This window comes from Dama dama, chromosome 32, assembly GCF_033118175.1.
Source record: "Dama dama isolate Ldn47 chromosome 32, ASM3311817v1, whole genome shotgun sequence".
Classification (NCBI taxonomy): domain Eukaryota; kingdom Metazoa; phylum Chordata; class Mammalia; order Artiodactyla; family Cervidae; genus Dama; species Dama dama.
The window spans coordinates 21,075,664-21,092,001 of NC_083712.1; the positions used below are offsets into that span (position 1 = coordinate 21,075,664).

The 16,338-nt window shown below is 50.3% G+C and overlaps 1 protein-coding gene across 1 annotated transcript in view; it reads right to left on the minus strand.

Annotated features, from left to right (window-relative positions):
* Window positions 1–16,338, minus strand: part of ENPP6 (ectonucleotide pyrophosphatase/phosphodiesterase 6) — an 81,037-nt gene that overhangs the window by 12,602 nt on the left and 52,097 nt on the right. Inside the window, exons 3-6 of the mRNA XM_061134557.1 lie at window positions 16,109–16,220; window positions 11,168–11,309; window positions 9,124–9,303; window positions 6,731–6,868 (exon numbers count right to left, since the gene is read on the minus strand). Coding sequence (XP_060990540.1) covers window positions 6,731–6,868; window positions 9,124–9,303; window positions 11,168–11,309; window positions 16,109–16,220 — 572 coding nt within the window. The remainder of the gene's footprint in view (window positions 1–6,730; window positions 6,869–9,123; window positions 9,304–11,167; window positions 11,310–16,108; window positions 16,221–16,338) is intronic.

Here is a 16,338-nt window from a genome sequence, read left to right on the forward strand (position 1 = left end):
GTGACTCTGTCATGAACACTTTCTTGGCAATTCAAATAAAATCTGTGCTGAGTGTCATTTGTCCAGCACCTTCCAGGACCCCTCCTCTGTACGGGGTGGATAGCAGTGCCAGGACCCGCCCCCCCATTTATGAACCCCTAAACTCGTTCATCGTTTCTAACAGGAAGGACCTGGAAACAGTTCCCCAGGAGGAACACTGTGAGGAACGGCTGTTCCTGTGTTTATAGATGTATGTTCTAGTATTTGGTGCCTGCCTTGTATTTTTGAAGCCTCACTCCACTACTAGCCCCACCAAACGCCTGCCAGAAGCTTGCTGAACTGGGGAAGCCAGGCGGTTACCTGTAAGATGCATGTTTTGGTTTCTAGACTAGACCTTTATCTCATTCATCCTTGGCATTAACAACAGCAAAAAGTAGCCTTCACTCTTTACCCCCCAGATCAGCAAACCAGTTAATGAAGTTTGTTTAGCACTTGCCAGGACCCATCTCTTTGACTTGGCATCTTTGGAGACCTTTCTAGAGCTGAGCTGAGCTGTCGGGGGTGGGGTGGGGGCACAGTCAGAAATGGGGCTGGCGCTGGGAAAGAGGGTCGGGGTGACAGGAGTGATGGAAGGCCGGGGAGGAGCAGAGGGCGGCCTGGACAGTCTGCAGTCACTGCTGTCTGTCTGACTTGCAGTCACTTGCTTTGGTGAACTGTCCGGCATTTACTCACTTCACACTGTTGCATTTGGAGACTATATTAGCACGTGCTGTTCTCACCGGCTCCTTTCAAGTTCCCCTGGGTGCAGATCAGAAAATAGTAGCTAAGCCACAGAGAAAATTATTCCTGAGGAGGCAGGAGGGTCACCAGGTCTGGGAAAACATCTGGACACCAGCTCTCGCCTCACACCCCAAAATGACTTCTCCTCTGACAGCCAAGGAGGTGGAAATCCGTCCTCCGGGGGTTCTGTCCCCTGACCACAGGCACTGGTGGGGGCCTTGTCTGCGTGGCCCTGCTCTGCCCGAGCGACCTTCTCTTCCGTCTTTCCCTGGAAACACACTGTCTACACTGCTGGATCCCAAGCCTGGCTGTGCACACAGCTCCCTGAGTTTATCCCGAGTCTCACTTTGGGTGTTTGGATTTGCACGTGGGTTAAAGCGGCAACTCTGGCTATTTAATAGTCATCCCCTGGGTGGCTGGGATGCAGCATCCGGCCTGATAACCACTGGGAGTCTTTCACCTGGCGTTTGTCCTGGGCTGTGTTCAACAATGATCTGTCCGTTCCTAAGAATGCTTCGTCTTACACTGGTCGCCATGCTGAGTCTGTGTTTCAGCCACCGTGGGTGCGGAGTCAGGCTCGGAGTCGCTCACACGGGCTGCTTTCCAAAGAGGAATCGTGGCAGCCGACTGGCTTTCCCCAGGATCGTTGGCTGGCGCCAGGTTCACTGATGGTTACACATCTTGACCGCCATCCCTCATGTCAGCCCCTGACAGTGTAATTCCTGCTGAGAAGTGGGGTCAGGGACCCGGGTGTCCCCTCCTTCTCTTTGGATGAGGCCTCTCACCCCTTGTCTAGGGTGCTGGGGAACAAAGGTGAAATCAGGTCCAATTAAAATCAGTAAGTAAAATGTGAACCCCTGTCTGAGGTGTGTGATGGGCCTAATACAAATGCAGTCGACCCTATTCCCCCAGGTCAGGGTTGTAATAGGAGCTTCCCCTGCCCTCCACAGTTCAATAAGCTCACAGCATCTCAGGCTGGAAAAGGCACCCGGTGATGTCTTGGAAGAGGACTCAGTCAGGACTCTTGCGGAAGGAAGCACGGTTTGGTTGGCTCCGGGGTTTTGCTGCCAGGGTTAAGGTCGAGCTAGGTGACAAAGCGCTGTGTCTCATCACTATTTTAAACCCTCCTCCCGAGAGGCTTCCTGTGGGGCCCCCGGCAGCGGTGGTCACAGACCCTCAGATGTGTGTTTGCCACACACTGCTGCGAAGACAAGTCCCCCCAGCTGTTTCTCCGTCTTAGAAGGCCACCTCTTTCTAGAACAGAATGTAATGTCTTAGGCCCCAGACCCTGGTCTCACCCTGCCAAGCTTACTGCCACATGCGACCTCGTTCTGGAAATTGCGAAATGCCAGACAGCAGGAGCAGCAGGGTCCAGAGACGGCAGAATTCCTCAGAGAAGAGAGAAGAGCTGGAGCAGGGTGCCCAGCGGGTGAGCTGGCTTTTACTTCTACTTTCTCCCAAGATCGTGTTTGCTGAAGTGCACCGAGGGTGAGGAGGGCATCGCTTGCCCTCCGATGGCTTACAGTGACGACCCTGGTCTCCACCAGAAGGCAAGCGGCTTCCAGCCCCCGACACAGGCATCCTGGACCTCCGGCACCCCGGGCCCGCAGGAAACCACTCCGGCTGCCACTAAAACTCAGGAGCCACGCTCTCCAGCTTGTCTTGATTTCCCCAAGTATTTTGGGCCCGGGCCTAACTGCCACTCAATCCCAGGCCTGAGAATTGAGCCTGGCATTTCATATCCTTTGCTGGTTTTTGAAATAAATCTTTCCTCAGGAGACTAATACAGGCCTTTTTTTGGAATCTGAAGCCTGCATTTGCTGCATTTCTCTCCACACAGATGAGAGTCCGGAGGATCCACAATGAAGCTCCATTGTGTGAAAGTCTCACGATCTTTCACCAGCTTCTGGCCACCATTTGGCCGCCTTTCTGAGCATGGTGTCAGGAGGGGACACTGTCCAGTAGAGGCCGTGGGAATCAGCCCCTGAAGCTGAGTGGGGACCGGGGACAGCTGAGGTGTCCGCCCGCCCCTGGACTCCAGCTGGGGGCTAGCTGGGCCAGGACAATGGCCACTGGGGGTCTCAACACCTTTTCTCTGTTGAAATCTCTTCTAGGGCTACTAAAAATTAGTCCAGGTGAGAGGCCTGACTTAGCTTTCCTTTCTGGGTACTTAGTCACTGATTTATTAGCCTGCAAAGTAAACAATCTGTCAAAAAGATCTTGATGCTGGAAAAGATTGAGGGCAGGAGGATAAAGGGGTGACACAGGATGAGATGGTTGGATGGCATGACTGACTCAATGGACGTGAGTCTGAGCAAACTCTGGGAGGTAATGAAGGACAGGGAAATCCGGTGTGCTGCAGTCCATGGGGTTGCAAATAGTCGGACAGGACTGAGCAACTGAACAATAACAACAAGTAATCAAGAGCCAGCTGTCTCTATTTATGAATTCATTTCTTAATTTCGTATTCCACAAACATGTACTGAGTCTCTGCCATGTACCAGGTTCCACAGAGGAACACTCCGGTCAAGATGCCACAGACCTGTCCTCAAGGAGCTTCCCCCCGAGGAAGCATCACTGGGCCTGCCTCCTGAGGATCTTTGGACCACCCTAGACATCGTGACAACTCCAGTGGCTCAGAGGGTGAAGGATCTGCCTGCAGTGCAGGAGACGTGGGTTCGATCCCAGGGTCGGGAAGATCCCCTGGAGGAGGGAACTGGCAGCTCACTCCGGTATTTCTGCCTGGAGAACCCAATAGACAGAGGACCCTGGTGGGCTACAGTCCAAAGAGTCTAAAAGAGTCGGACACGACTGAGGGACCATGCCCTCAGTGACCCTTATCCCCTGACAAGGACATGCAAAGAGACGGTTTACAGAGGATGGTGACCAGGTCTTAGGGGGACAGAGGGGCGGAGGCACCATTTCCAAAGCCCTGTTTCCATGCTTGAAGAAAGGAGCTTGGCAGGTGTGACAGGCTGGGGCTTAACCTAGGCAGGTGACCTGGGTTTTTTGTTTTTGTTTTTTTCCTGCTGCTTCATGGTTAGTCTTCTGGAAAAATGAACACACTCAGCTTCCTGCCCTGTAGGAGAGGAGGCCAGAGAAGGTACTGGCACTAGTTGGAAATCCAGTCTGTATATTAACTCTCACGATGAAAAACAATCTCTGGGAACCACTGGGCAGCGGGCCTTGCTTTTATGACGTCAGCAGTCACACCGGATAATGGTGCCATTCCAGGTGACAAAGTCAATCTGTTTCCCTGCCTTTATCTTTTTCAGGGACAGTTCTCCAAGCAACCATTTAAAAAAATAAAAAACAGAAAGTGCTCCATGGCATCTTCCTGTTGGAGCAGCTGCCTAAGAGCCTGCAGAACTTAAGTTGGTGTTTATATGGGAAGGGCGTTTTTGCCAAGGAAACCAAATCTTGCACGTTTATGGGATAGCAGTTGTAGGGAAAAAGGAAGGAAAGATGGGATTCTGTTTTATTGGCCCCAACCAGCAGCAATTTGTCCTGACTCAGCTGTTTTCATATTTAAGCCAGAAAGAAAAAAAAGGCTCCCCTGCTAGCCAAACCTAGACTCAGAGCAGCTGCTTTTAAAGCTGAGAAACCGTCCTGCTGCAGATGCAAAGCGAGATCCCTCACTGGGCACTGGTATGGAGGTTACAGAGCAAACACAGGTTCTGTCACCACGTGGGGAGAGATTTTGCAAATAAGAATGGGGGAGATTAAGAGTCTTGGCACAGAGCAGCAACAGGGGCCTAGAGCGACGTTTTCAATTCTCTATAGTCAAGTAAGTTTAATAAACAGCAGGGAGACGTAAAAGAAAAAAAAAAAAAATCTAAGCAGGGAAAGAAAGGGTGCTCGCTTTTAGGATTTTTCAGAAGATAAGAGTAAAACCCCAATATTAAATCTAAGTATCAGAAATTATCCATTAAAATTAGAAATTATAACTTTAAAAATTATAATTTATGAATTATAAAATTATAAATTTTAACTAGAAATTAAAATCCTTAGATTATTATATCTAAGGATCAGAGATTATTGTTATGCCTGATGTCCGAATCCCCAAGAGGGAAGAGAGAAGACCTCCACAACAATGCAACACACAAAGGAAGGGAATTTATTGCTGACTCGAGTCAGGGCCCCTGCCGCAACCAACGCAGTGGTGCAGAGTCAGAGAGCCCCGGGCACAAGCTGTCACACACATTTATAGGGTGCTCAATTTTCGAACATAAGCAGTAGGTAGTTGGTGCAAGCGGATTGGTTACATGTTTGCAAAGCAATTTCATTGGTCAAACACACTTTAAAACTTTCCCGCGCGCGGGAATTTCCAGGGGACTCTCCCGGAGGTTTACTGGGCACGTGCTGATTGGCTGGTCTCTGGTGGCCTGTTGAGGGCAGATAATTACCCCACCCTTGGGAGAAACTGAAACTTAGGCCTACTCTTAGTTCAGGGCGCCTGTCATAGCACTAGTTATGCCCGTCTCACAATTAGAATTTTCATATGTGAATCTTAAAAATCTGTAAATTCGAAGATAGTAAAATGATTAAGATAGTCTAGGAGACTAAGGTACAACAAAAGACTGACTAAAAGATATCTAAATTTCTCTTAAGGGGACCAGGGACTGCCGTGATTTTCTAAAGAAACATTTATGTTTTTATGCTATATACACCTAGAGTTACAGTAATATATACTGTATATTCATTGTGCTTTCCTCATTGAGTTGGCTGCTAGGAAGCTCAGAACCATCTCTGTGAACTAAAGTTCACATCAGCGAATCCCCGTTTCCACACCTGGGTCCCTAAATGTCCATTCATTTGTCTGATCAATATTTCTGCTGATGGCCACCCGCCCTCACTCTGGCGGATTAAATACCAGTCTTAGGTCTGATATAACTGTCCCTTAGTGTTCACAGGGGACTGTTTCCATGACCCCGTTGGGTACCAAAATCCATGGACGCTGAAGTCTCTTATCCAAAATGGCATAGCATTTGCATATAAGGACACATATTCTCCTGTGTATCTTAAATCCTCTCTAGATTACTTATGATACTGCAGACAATGCAATGTGATATAAATAACTATAAATATAATGGAAATGTGATGTAAATAGTTGCCGACACTCAGCAAATTCAAGCTTTGCTTTTTGGAACTTTTGGGACTCTTTTTCCCCCCTGAATATTTCTGATTTGCAATCATTTGAATCTACGGATGCGCAACCTCAAATTCAACTCTACAACGACCCTCATGTGCCAACATTTGCCACTCTCTTTTACTCTCCAGTCTGATCAGTTTGCAGCCCAGCTTCAAGTTCATACAGACAAGGACTCAGGCTCTGTCTGGAAACTGACTATACACAGAACCGCAGATTCCCCTGGAAGGGGATGGGGAGATGGGCTTTCCCAGCTGGCCAGGTATCAAAGCTGATGCAAGAGCCGGGTGAGCACGGTGTCCCGGCAGACAAGGAGAAGGCTGCTGAGGTCTTTAGGGCATCAGGCAATCAGGGTTTGGATTCAGAAGGCAAGAGAAGCTCTGTAAAATCAAGTTGGCAAACCTGAGACCTGGGTCTGCAGGCGGACTTTTGTTTGCCAATCACTGCTGTTTAAGGTGAAAGCAAAGCGGAGCCTCCCCTGGCTGTTCGATGCCCTAAAGCAATTGCTTTGGTTCACAGTAATTGTTCCACTTTCCACTGAATAGGTTACATTGTAAGCCTTGGTAATTGAGTTAAGGCGCATTTGTTAAAATACAACAAGTCTGGAGCCAGGAAGTCTAAACCTTGGCTCTGGAGCCTCCCCTTTGCATCTGCAGTCATCTGACCAAGCCTTTCAATTGTCTCAAGAAGGAAATAACACAGCCAATGAGAGACTTGGGTAAGAACAAACATTTTTCAAGTGGAAAAGGTGAGTAATTATTTACATTTGGCTGTTTGATAGAATTTGTATCATGGATGTCTTGTCGTGTGTTTTTTGTTTACCTCAGTTATGAACCATCCTTCGTCAGCCACTAGGGTCAGAGGGGAGACAAACTTCCCTTTCTTGTAATGGAACCTGCTCGGAATGTCTTCCTTCTTGTAGACAGTCATGTGCTCCACTCGCCTCAGTTTGTTATATATCTGTAAAGAGAACCAAGAAGGACCAGGTTTGCATTCTCTTTCTTACATATACGTGACCATATATTGGACCTGGAGGAGAGGATCCTCTTATAAAAACTTATTCATGTCAAAAATACTATAGCAAAATTAAAATACGAATGAGGAATTGGTCTGCCTGGTGTTAAATACCCCCAAGATCAAAGAAATGCATTTATTCTTTGACTAGACCTAGAGCATGTCCTACCTACACCTGATTCTAAAAGAACTAGTAGGGATGTCCCTGGCAGTCCAGTAGTTAGGGTTCCATGCTTCCAAAGTAGGGGGGGCTAGAGTTCGAACCCTGATCGGGGAACTAGGATCCCACATGCCACATGGCCAAAAAAGAAAAATACTAGTAACTGTTTGCCATTAATTACACTGCTGATCTGATGAAGGCATAAACCCTGTATGTATTTTCAGTATTTAACAGCAGCTTAAATCTGTATGGCTAAAATTAAAATCAACTGGCTGATACTTAGCCAAATCAGACATTCATTCCTGGGTAGACCTGAATAGAAAATTGAGTTTATCCACTCAACTCTGGAAAATAATGAGTCTTTAGGCTGCTTGGTAGAGAGTTTCTAATGGCCCTGGGAGTTATAATTTCCTATATTAGAAAACCGTAATTCTTAAGGAAAGGAGGGTGCATCCCCAGAAAGATTTTAGTTAAGTGGAAACTCTGATGGCACGCAGCGGGTCTCACAAACTCTTGCGTCCATCATGTGACGAGCTGTCAACCAAACACAGTCCCTGCTCCTGAATAATCCACCAACTGCTTTAGGCAGCTTGCACCTGCCTGACGTACACACCACATTGGAAGCAAGAAACTCCCCAGCTAGCGAGCCACTGACACCCTGGCATCCTGGGGCCCAGGTGCCAAGTTGGAGACACGGATGGTGTGCCTTGCCTGTGAAACAGAACTCCTTTGCAAGAAGCCATTGACTGCGGGAGCGGCCAGCGTGGAAAGTATTCTTCCCAGTTTCACACTTACGGAGTTCATGGGAACGCTGAGCACACATGTTGAGCACCTGAACTTGCTGACCACGGAGCTTGAGAAAAAGGGGGGCATCTGTGTAGGGAGGGGATAAGGCTGGGGGGAACGGCTATGTGGGCACCGTGTTCCTCAACTCCACACAGACAGATCTCAGACTCTTAGGTGGGAGGGAGCAGGCAGGGTTGGGAGGAGGGTCTCTCTCTGGGCCAAAAAGGAGGACACCCCCCCGCCCCCCCAGCCTGCACCAGCGCTCCATCAACACCAACCACGTCACTGGGGTGAGGACGGGTGGAGGCACCAGGCCCCACTGAGGCCCATTCCTGGCTCCCTGTGGGTGGCACCCCCACTGCAGGTGGGGTGGGACCCCCGGAGAAAGATGGCAGTTCTCTCCGGGAGTGGGCGGAAGCCCCAGGGCCTGCACTGGGAGACGATCAAGCCACACGGGGCCAAGCGGTCAGCCAGAGGTGCCACTTGCTCCTTTAGCTTCTCAGTGTGGTGTGCCAGCCACTCAGATGGAAGTATTGTTTGGAGGGAGGGGTGAGTGGTGGTCTCACCAATCCCAGGTGCCCAGTTCCCGGGGGGCAAGGACTGCCACGTCCTCTTGGGAACGGCGCTCTCCAGGGGTGATCACTGTCCTTGGTGACCATCCGCAGCCCCTGCCGTGGGCCCAGCAAGCTTCTCCATGCTTCAGAGCCACCCAGGAGGGCAGCGATGATGCCGCCAGCTCCTAGGCAGGAGACGCAGCAGGAGGGCCGGTCAGGGAGCCGCTCAGCGGCTGAGGGTTGGAGTCCCACCCCTGGCTGACCTATGGCACACTCAGCCTCGCCCCGGGTTCACTGGTCACCTTCTCCTCCCCGGGCCCTGATCGGAACAGGTCGGACTGGCCGCTTTCTTGCAGAGAAGAGCACCCTGGGCGGGCATCCACTGTGCCCAGCTGTGCCTGGCATGTGCTGCATGTCGTCCAAGAAGAAAGCAGCCCTGTTAGGGGCTGAACCCTTGGAAAGCTGAGCACTGCACATCCTTGTCTCGCTTCAGAGCCACTAACGTTCCGAGCTCATCTCAGACAAGAGAAGACCGCCGAACAGAGGTCACCCGGCAAGGGAGGGGCTGGGTGCGTCATCTGTCTCCAGAGTCCTGGCCCCCCGAGGTCGCCCTGCATTTCCACCTTGAAACGACAAAGACCCAGCACAGACACCCCCACCCCCGCCCCCCCCCGACTTGGCCCACCACCCACCCTTCGTACCTCCGAATGCTTCCCAGGGGCTGGCCACAGGCTCATGATTGGCCCTCGCCCCTTCACCTGCTGCAGATCACGAAGGTTGATGTAGTTATACAGCTCAATCACTTTGTCTATCCACGAAATATCAGTCATCCCGTGATCTGAGAAGATGATGACGTTAAGGTCGTCCTGCAGCTCCCGTTCCTTGGTGAGGGGGGGGGTGGGGGGGTGGGGGGGCGGGCAGGAGAGGCGGTCAGGACGGTGTCCACAGAAGGACCCTCTTAACACCAGCTGTCTTGCAAAGAGGTGTTTTCTCTTTTTTTTTTTTAATTTTTAATTTTTTATTCACACCAAAAACATTTTGTATTGGGGTAGAGCCAATTAACAATGTTGTGATAGTTTCAGGTGAACAATGAAGGGACTCAGCCATACGTTTACACATGTATCCATTCTCCCCCAAACTCCCCTCCCATCCAGCCTGCCACATAACACTGAGCAGACTTCCCTGCGCCACACAGTAGGTTTTTGTTGGTTATCCGTTTTAAACATAGCGGTGTGTACCTGACTTTCTCAAAGTCCTTACTTAACTTACAGGCTATATATAGGAGCAAGAGTTCGTCCTCAGTTCTGAATTTAATCATCTACTTGTCTGCCTTGATGCGACACGGCTCAAAATCGTAGCAGAAGCACTTTGGGGAGGGGAGCCCGGAAGCCCAGGCTGAACGTGATACATACAGGCTCCAGGTTTTTAAGGTAGCCACTCGGTTTTCATCCTCTTTGGGGCTTGCAAAAAACTCGTGTGGGAAATATGACGACTCTCACTTGCCCGTTTTACACAGGTTTGAAGAATCAAGCCCAGGAAAGTTTAAAACATTAATACTTTTAAGTCAGACAGAGAAAGTCAAATATCATATGATACCATTTTTATGTGGAATCTAAAAAAAAAAAATGCTACAAATGAAATTATTTACAAAACAGAATTAGACTCATGGGCATAGAAATCAAACTTACGGCTACCAAAGGGGAAAGTGGAAGGAGAAGGATAAATTAGGAGGTAGGGATTAACATATACACTCCTGTATATAAAATAAACAATAAGATGGTGGTGGTGGTTTAGTCACTAAGTCGTGTCCAACTCTTTGCAAACCCATGAACTGTAGCCCACCAGGCTCCTCTGTCCACGGGATTCTGCAGGCAAGAATACTGGAGTGGGTTGCCATGCCCTCCTCCAGGGGGTCTTTCTGACTCAGGGATCGAACCCACGTCTCCTGAGGCTCCTGTTTGGCAGATGTATTCTTTACCACTGGGCCACCTGGGAATACTGTAAAAATACAAGGGACTATATTCAATACCTGTAATAGCCTATAGTGAAAAAGAACCATATACATATGTGTGTGTGTGTAACTGAATGTCTTTGCCGTACGCCTGAAATTAGCACATTGCAAATCAACTATACTGCCTTAAAAAAATAAAATTAAGAAATAATCCTGTGCTTAAAGTCATTCAGGAAAGGTGTGGCAGGATCGGGGACAGAACCCAGGCCTGGTTTCGAGGCTCCCGGTGACCTGGTGACCAGACTTTAGCCTTGGGGTAAAGCCTCGGTCCACCTCGCCCGATGAGCCTGGAGGCCATGCAGATCAGGTCACTTCAGCACCACTGGCCCGGCTGCTCACAGGGGATCTTGGAGTGTTTGGGGAGATGCTGTATGAAGAAAGGGCTTCCCTGGGGGCTCAGCTGGTGAAGAATCCGCCTGCAATGCAGGAGACCTGGATTCCATCCCTGGGTTGGGAAGATCCCCTGGAGAAGGGAATGGCGACCCATTCCAATATTCTGGCCTGGAGAGTTCCAGGGACGGTATAGTCCATGGGGTCGCAAAGAGTCGGACACGACTGAGTGATTCACTGTGTGAAGAAAAGAGAACCTACCCCCACCCCCGTACCCACAGACCCTCGAGCTGGCCCAGTCAGCTCTCAGAGCAAGAAAGGCGATGTGGAGGGCTGGGACAGTCCAGGGGACAGAGGAGACAGACAGAGGGGAGGCTAGCCCAGGGGGCCGGGTTTCCCGTCACCTGGATCCACTTGGTCAAGTACGCCATCACGGTGTCCACGGCCTTCACGGCGTCTTTCCTCTGTGGCGACCAGGGCCCGTGATGGTGGCCTTCCACGTCGACGCGCTCGTAGTAGATGGCCGCCAGGTCCGCCTGGCCACTCCTGGGGGGGCAGCAAGAGAGGTGCAGCTGAGAGAAGCCCCCCAGCCTTCTCTCCTCCCGACCTGCGGCCCCGGTGGGGGCGGGCCTGTAGGCTGAGCACAGCTGACACCCCGAAACAAGCAAGTGGGTTCTCCGAGGGAGAGACAGGACGAGTGCATCTAGGCCTGCCAGTCCCGAGCGCCATGGTGACGAAAGCCACAGGATGTGCTTCTGTGTCACCTCCCCTCTCAGCTCATCGGGACCCAGGAGTCGGACGAGGTGGCCACAGGCAGGGGACGGTTCTGAAAGGCCTCCTCCCTGCCGGGTGCCTTCGGAAGATCAGAGAGAAGAGGAGCGATGATCACTCAAGTAACGGCTGTCCCATTACTGCTGGCCTTCGGGGAAGCCTCTAAAGGAAACCCTGAGCTGTAGGTGTAGCTGACCGGCAAGAGTAAGAGCAAGCTTTACCAGGCCACCTCGCGGGAGGCAGACAGGTTTGTGTTCAAGGCTTGACATCTGCAGACACCCCCAGCACGGTTGCTCCCCGGGCACCCAGGACGGCTCAGCTCCAGGGTGGACACAGCGTGAATTCTAGCACTGACCACACTTCCTGCCTCCCAGGAAGACTCGGTTCTGGCTAAATGCCCGCTCGGGGCCAGAGTACTGGTGTTACAAACCCAGCGGGGTTGAGACCGAGTGGGAACTAGAGAGATGAACTGGAGCAGGAGGCTGAGGGAGTCTGGGAGAAGAGAAAACACGGGGCCATGTGCCCTCCCCGCCCCGCACAGCGGGGGGCTTCCCACCGTGACTGCCCCCCGGCGGAACCCCCCCAAAGCAGGGGAACAGAGCTACATTGGTGAGGATGCTGGTGAGGATGAGTGTAGTGGTAAGAGCAACTGACAAAAGAGGAAGAAATGGAAAAGGAATGAAGGCTAACTCCTTTGCTTGGACTTTACAAGGATTAATAACAAATACTCTTGGCAGACTGCCTCATTTATCTCGAAAAACTCTATTTAAACTACACAAGGGAGGCGGCAAGGTCTCTCTGGGTCTGGTCTCCCCGACCCTTAGAATGAGAGAACGTGTGTCCTGAATGCCTGCAGCGCCTTGGGCCTTGTGATCTACAGCAGAGGAAAAAGAAACCCAGAGTAGATCAAGAGCGTGGTTGCATGAACGAACACCCCCGCCTGTCCTTCAGGTCTCAGGGAGATGCTGCCTCCTCCAGGAGCGTGTCCGCATGCCGAGGCTCAGCTGGGTGGTCCTCCCGGGTGCTCCTCCCGGGTGCTCCTGCAGCATTCCTGGTTCATCTCCAGGTTGTGATTCTTCACACTGTGCTCTAATCGCCCATTTATGTATCCTTCTCCCCTCTAAATCACAGGGTTCTTTTGCCCTGGGGTGCATTCACGCTCCATCGTATCTCAGCTCAGTCTAGGATCTGGTATGCTGTAGGAGCTCCGTAACTATCGGTAGAAGGTATAATAATAGTAAGTGCTCAGTGTGTGTGTGCATGCTAGATCAATTCAGTTGTGTCCGACTCTTTGTGACCTCACGGACTGTAGCCCGCCAGGCTCCTCTGTCCGTGGGATTCTCCAGGCAAGAAAACTGGAGTGGGTTGCCATGTCCTCCTCCAGTGGATCTTCCCAACCCAGGGATCGAACCTGTGCCTCCTGCATCTCCCATATTGCAGGTGGATTTTTTTTTATGGCTGAGGCATGGGGGGAAGCTCCAAGTGCTTGAGTCAGGCACTAAGTTGAGTGCTTTTTATGCATTATCGGAATTCATCCTTACAGCAACCCTATCAGGTACGAATACTGAAAACAGAGAGTTCAAGATGGTTGTCCACGTCACTCAGCTCATGAGAAGCGGAGCCACCACTGAGACCCCGGTGGGGCTGACTCGACATCTTGACCCAACACCCTGAAAGGACTCAGCAGCCCGCACCAATAGGGGAACATTCTGCTTAGCCCAACTGACTTGTGGAAATGGTTCTCATTCGGCTATCGGGTCCCACCATTCCCAAGAAAGCCGGGTGTGAGGTGTGGCGAAGGCAGCAGTCGCTCTCATTTCCCGGTGTGAGCTCTGTTGGATGTGCCTCCAGACTCTGGGTCTGTGGTGAAGAGCGTCCCCAGAGAATAGCTTTGGCAGATTTTGCAGGTGAGGAAACAGGCCAGAAAGGATTCGAGGAGTTACTCAGGGCCTCACAGACCTGAGTCATGGCTGCTTAGTCGCTCAGTCGTGTCTGATTTTTTGTGACCGCATGGACTATAGCCCACCAGGCTCCTCTGTCCATGGGGATTCTCTAGGCAAGGGTACTCGAATGGGTGGCCACACCCTCCTCCAGGGGATCTTCCCAACCCAGGGATTGAACCCAGGTCTCCCGCACTGCAGGCGGATTCTGAGTCTGAGCCACTAGGGAATCCCAAGAATACTGAAGAGGGTAGCCTATCTCTTCTCCAGGGGGAGTCGTGGTTAGGACTGGAGACTGTGAACCTTCCACATGCAAGGTCAGGACACGTTGCTCCACAGCCCAGGCTTTCGAAATGTCCACACCGACGCCGTTCACTGCACGGGGATGGAGTCCAGAGCAGGTTCAGCCCAGCATCTTCCTTCTCCATGGTCATAATCACCAAGAGGGCACACCCTTTAACGATACTGTGATGTTCTCATACCCAGAGGTATACTTCATTCATGGTGTGGAGGATACACGGGTTTCAAGGTAAGGGAAATTGCCAGTCAAGCGTGATTTTCTCTTTTTAGAACAAAACAGACTGGTCCCTCTTTAACAAATACCGTGTCCTCTCTCCTCCACAATATTGTTGTTCAGTTGCTAAGTCAGGTCCAACTCTGTGACCCCACGGACAGCAGCACACCAGGCTTCCCTGTCCTACACGATTTCCTAGAGTTTGCTCAAACTCCCGTCCACTGAGTTGGTGATGCCCTCTAACCCCCCCCCCATCCTCTCTCGCCCGCTTCCCCTCCTGCCCTCAACTTTCTTAGCATCAGGGTCTTTTCCAATGAGTCGGCTCTTCACATCCGGTGGCCAAAGTATTGGAGTTTCAGCTTCAGCATCGGTCCTTCCTCCATGGTGGGAACTGTGTTAAGTTATTATTTGGTTGTTTCTCACAAATAAAATTATCATCATTCATACTTGCTAACATGTGGATGACTAATAACAAATCCCCCTGCCTTTACAGACAGCAGAGAACAAAACATCACGAAGGGTCCCCGTAATGTAGGCAGTGGGAAAAATTCTTACTCGGGAATGGCATTTTCACATCTCTCCGTAAACTTTTTTGAGGCCCATGTTCATTACACTGATGGGCTGATGGCATTTCCTCCACCACGTTTGAACAAAAAGGAACTTTCCACAAAATCAAGCCCTCAGACATGCCTCCGCGTTTAGCTGCCTTATGTACTTGAGCCTGGAGCATCCCAGACGTGCTGGTCCTCACAGTGCCTCCTATGTTTACCATGCACACCTCCAGGGTGGGGCTTGGACGTGGGGAGAATTTCACAATGTTGACTGGTTGCACTGAAGTTCAGTGAAATGCTTTCAGGTCACTAGGTTTTAGACACTGCACCTTAATTCAGCAGCCACTGGCCTGGCTTAAGGCTGTTTGGCATATTCATAAATCTCCGTGTGGTCGGAAAGCTAACAAGTCTCACAGGTTTACCTGATGGCTTTGTGTCAGGAGGCTGTCAACCCCAGATGCCAGGAACACTGGAGCTGCGATGCTTGCGATTTGGGGATTTATACGCATGCCTTTTGTGAAAGACATCTATGTGGGAGCACGTTGATTCATGAGGGACCGGAGTCTTCAAGGGCTGAGCGCGCTTGCCTGTTTGGAGCTTAGCTGACAAATTCTTGGTGGCCAGCTGTTTTCAACATGGGTCTGGTCTCCATCACAGGTCAGCTCATTTGTAACGGAGGGGCCGGGCGAGGAGCGGCGGATAGGAACGCCTACAGATCTGTTTCTGGCCCTTTATAGCCTCCAGCCCAGGAACCATGCCAGAAGGACATGTGGCCATGAGCCCAGTTACCTGAGAGCTATGAGGGGCCCCCGGCCCTGGGCTTTCAGGGACACCCAGATCTCCCATCACCTTAGGATTCTGTCCAGATCTCTTTGCAATGTAAAAAAGTGCAGGATGTCACATCCATTTTCCTTATTGAAGTGGATTGTAAAGAAGGAATTAGGCAGAGAGAAATGGAGGCAGTTTAAAGGGATAATTGAAGTTGTTGACTATTAAAAAAATTCAAGACTTAGAAGTTAAGTCAGTTTCCCCGACTCTAGTCTGCTATTCAGGAGAGCTCTACTGACTTCTGTGTTTTTCAAACTGGTGTGATGATAAGTTGCATGGGGAAGAAGAAAAAAGCTTTTATGTACTAATATGCCAATAGGCTTTGTATGTTTCCAAAGAAGATGGCAGAGTAGGCAGTTTCTCCAAACGTTTTTCCACCACAGATTTTCCCTTTTTTTTTTTTTTGCCAAAAACTTATCGATGTCTTCTGAGAGCCAAGCATTCACTATATCATGATTAGAGAAATAATGACATTCACATTGCTTCTCTACTATCCATCAACACAAAGAAGAAAGTCCCAAATACCTGGAGACTTCCTTGCTGTCAATTCAATGTTTCCAAAGACCACCCCTACCTAAAATTTCTCACGCTAGCTGGTAGCAATCACCACGGGAAAGGCTCACCACCTCTCTGAAACACTGGGCCACCTATCCCAAAGGGTTCTTAATCCACTTGAGCATTCTTTATTGGTCCTGGAAACAAGGAAGAACACTGGCATGGCTAAGAATTTGGGACACTCACTTGAAGACGTCAAGAGCGCCGCTGACTGCGTTGGCAAAATTGGCATCCGTTGGGACAGATTTATACTCGAGGCAGTAAGTAGGTCTGACGCCAAGAATCTCAACCTCACAGCCTAAGGAGGAGAAAGATGGTTAATGGTTACTTTCTTCAGTAATCAAGATAGGGTCGTGGGGCAATTTTAGGAAGCAAATAACATTAGTTGAAACGAAAATTTTTGTTCCTTTTTATTA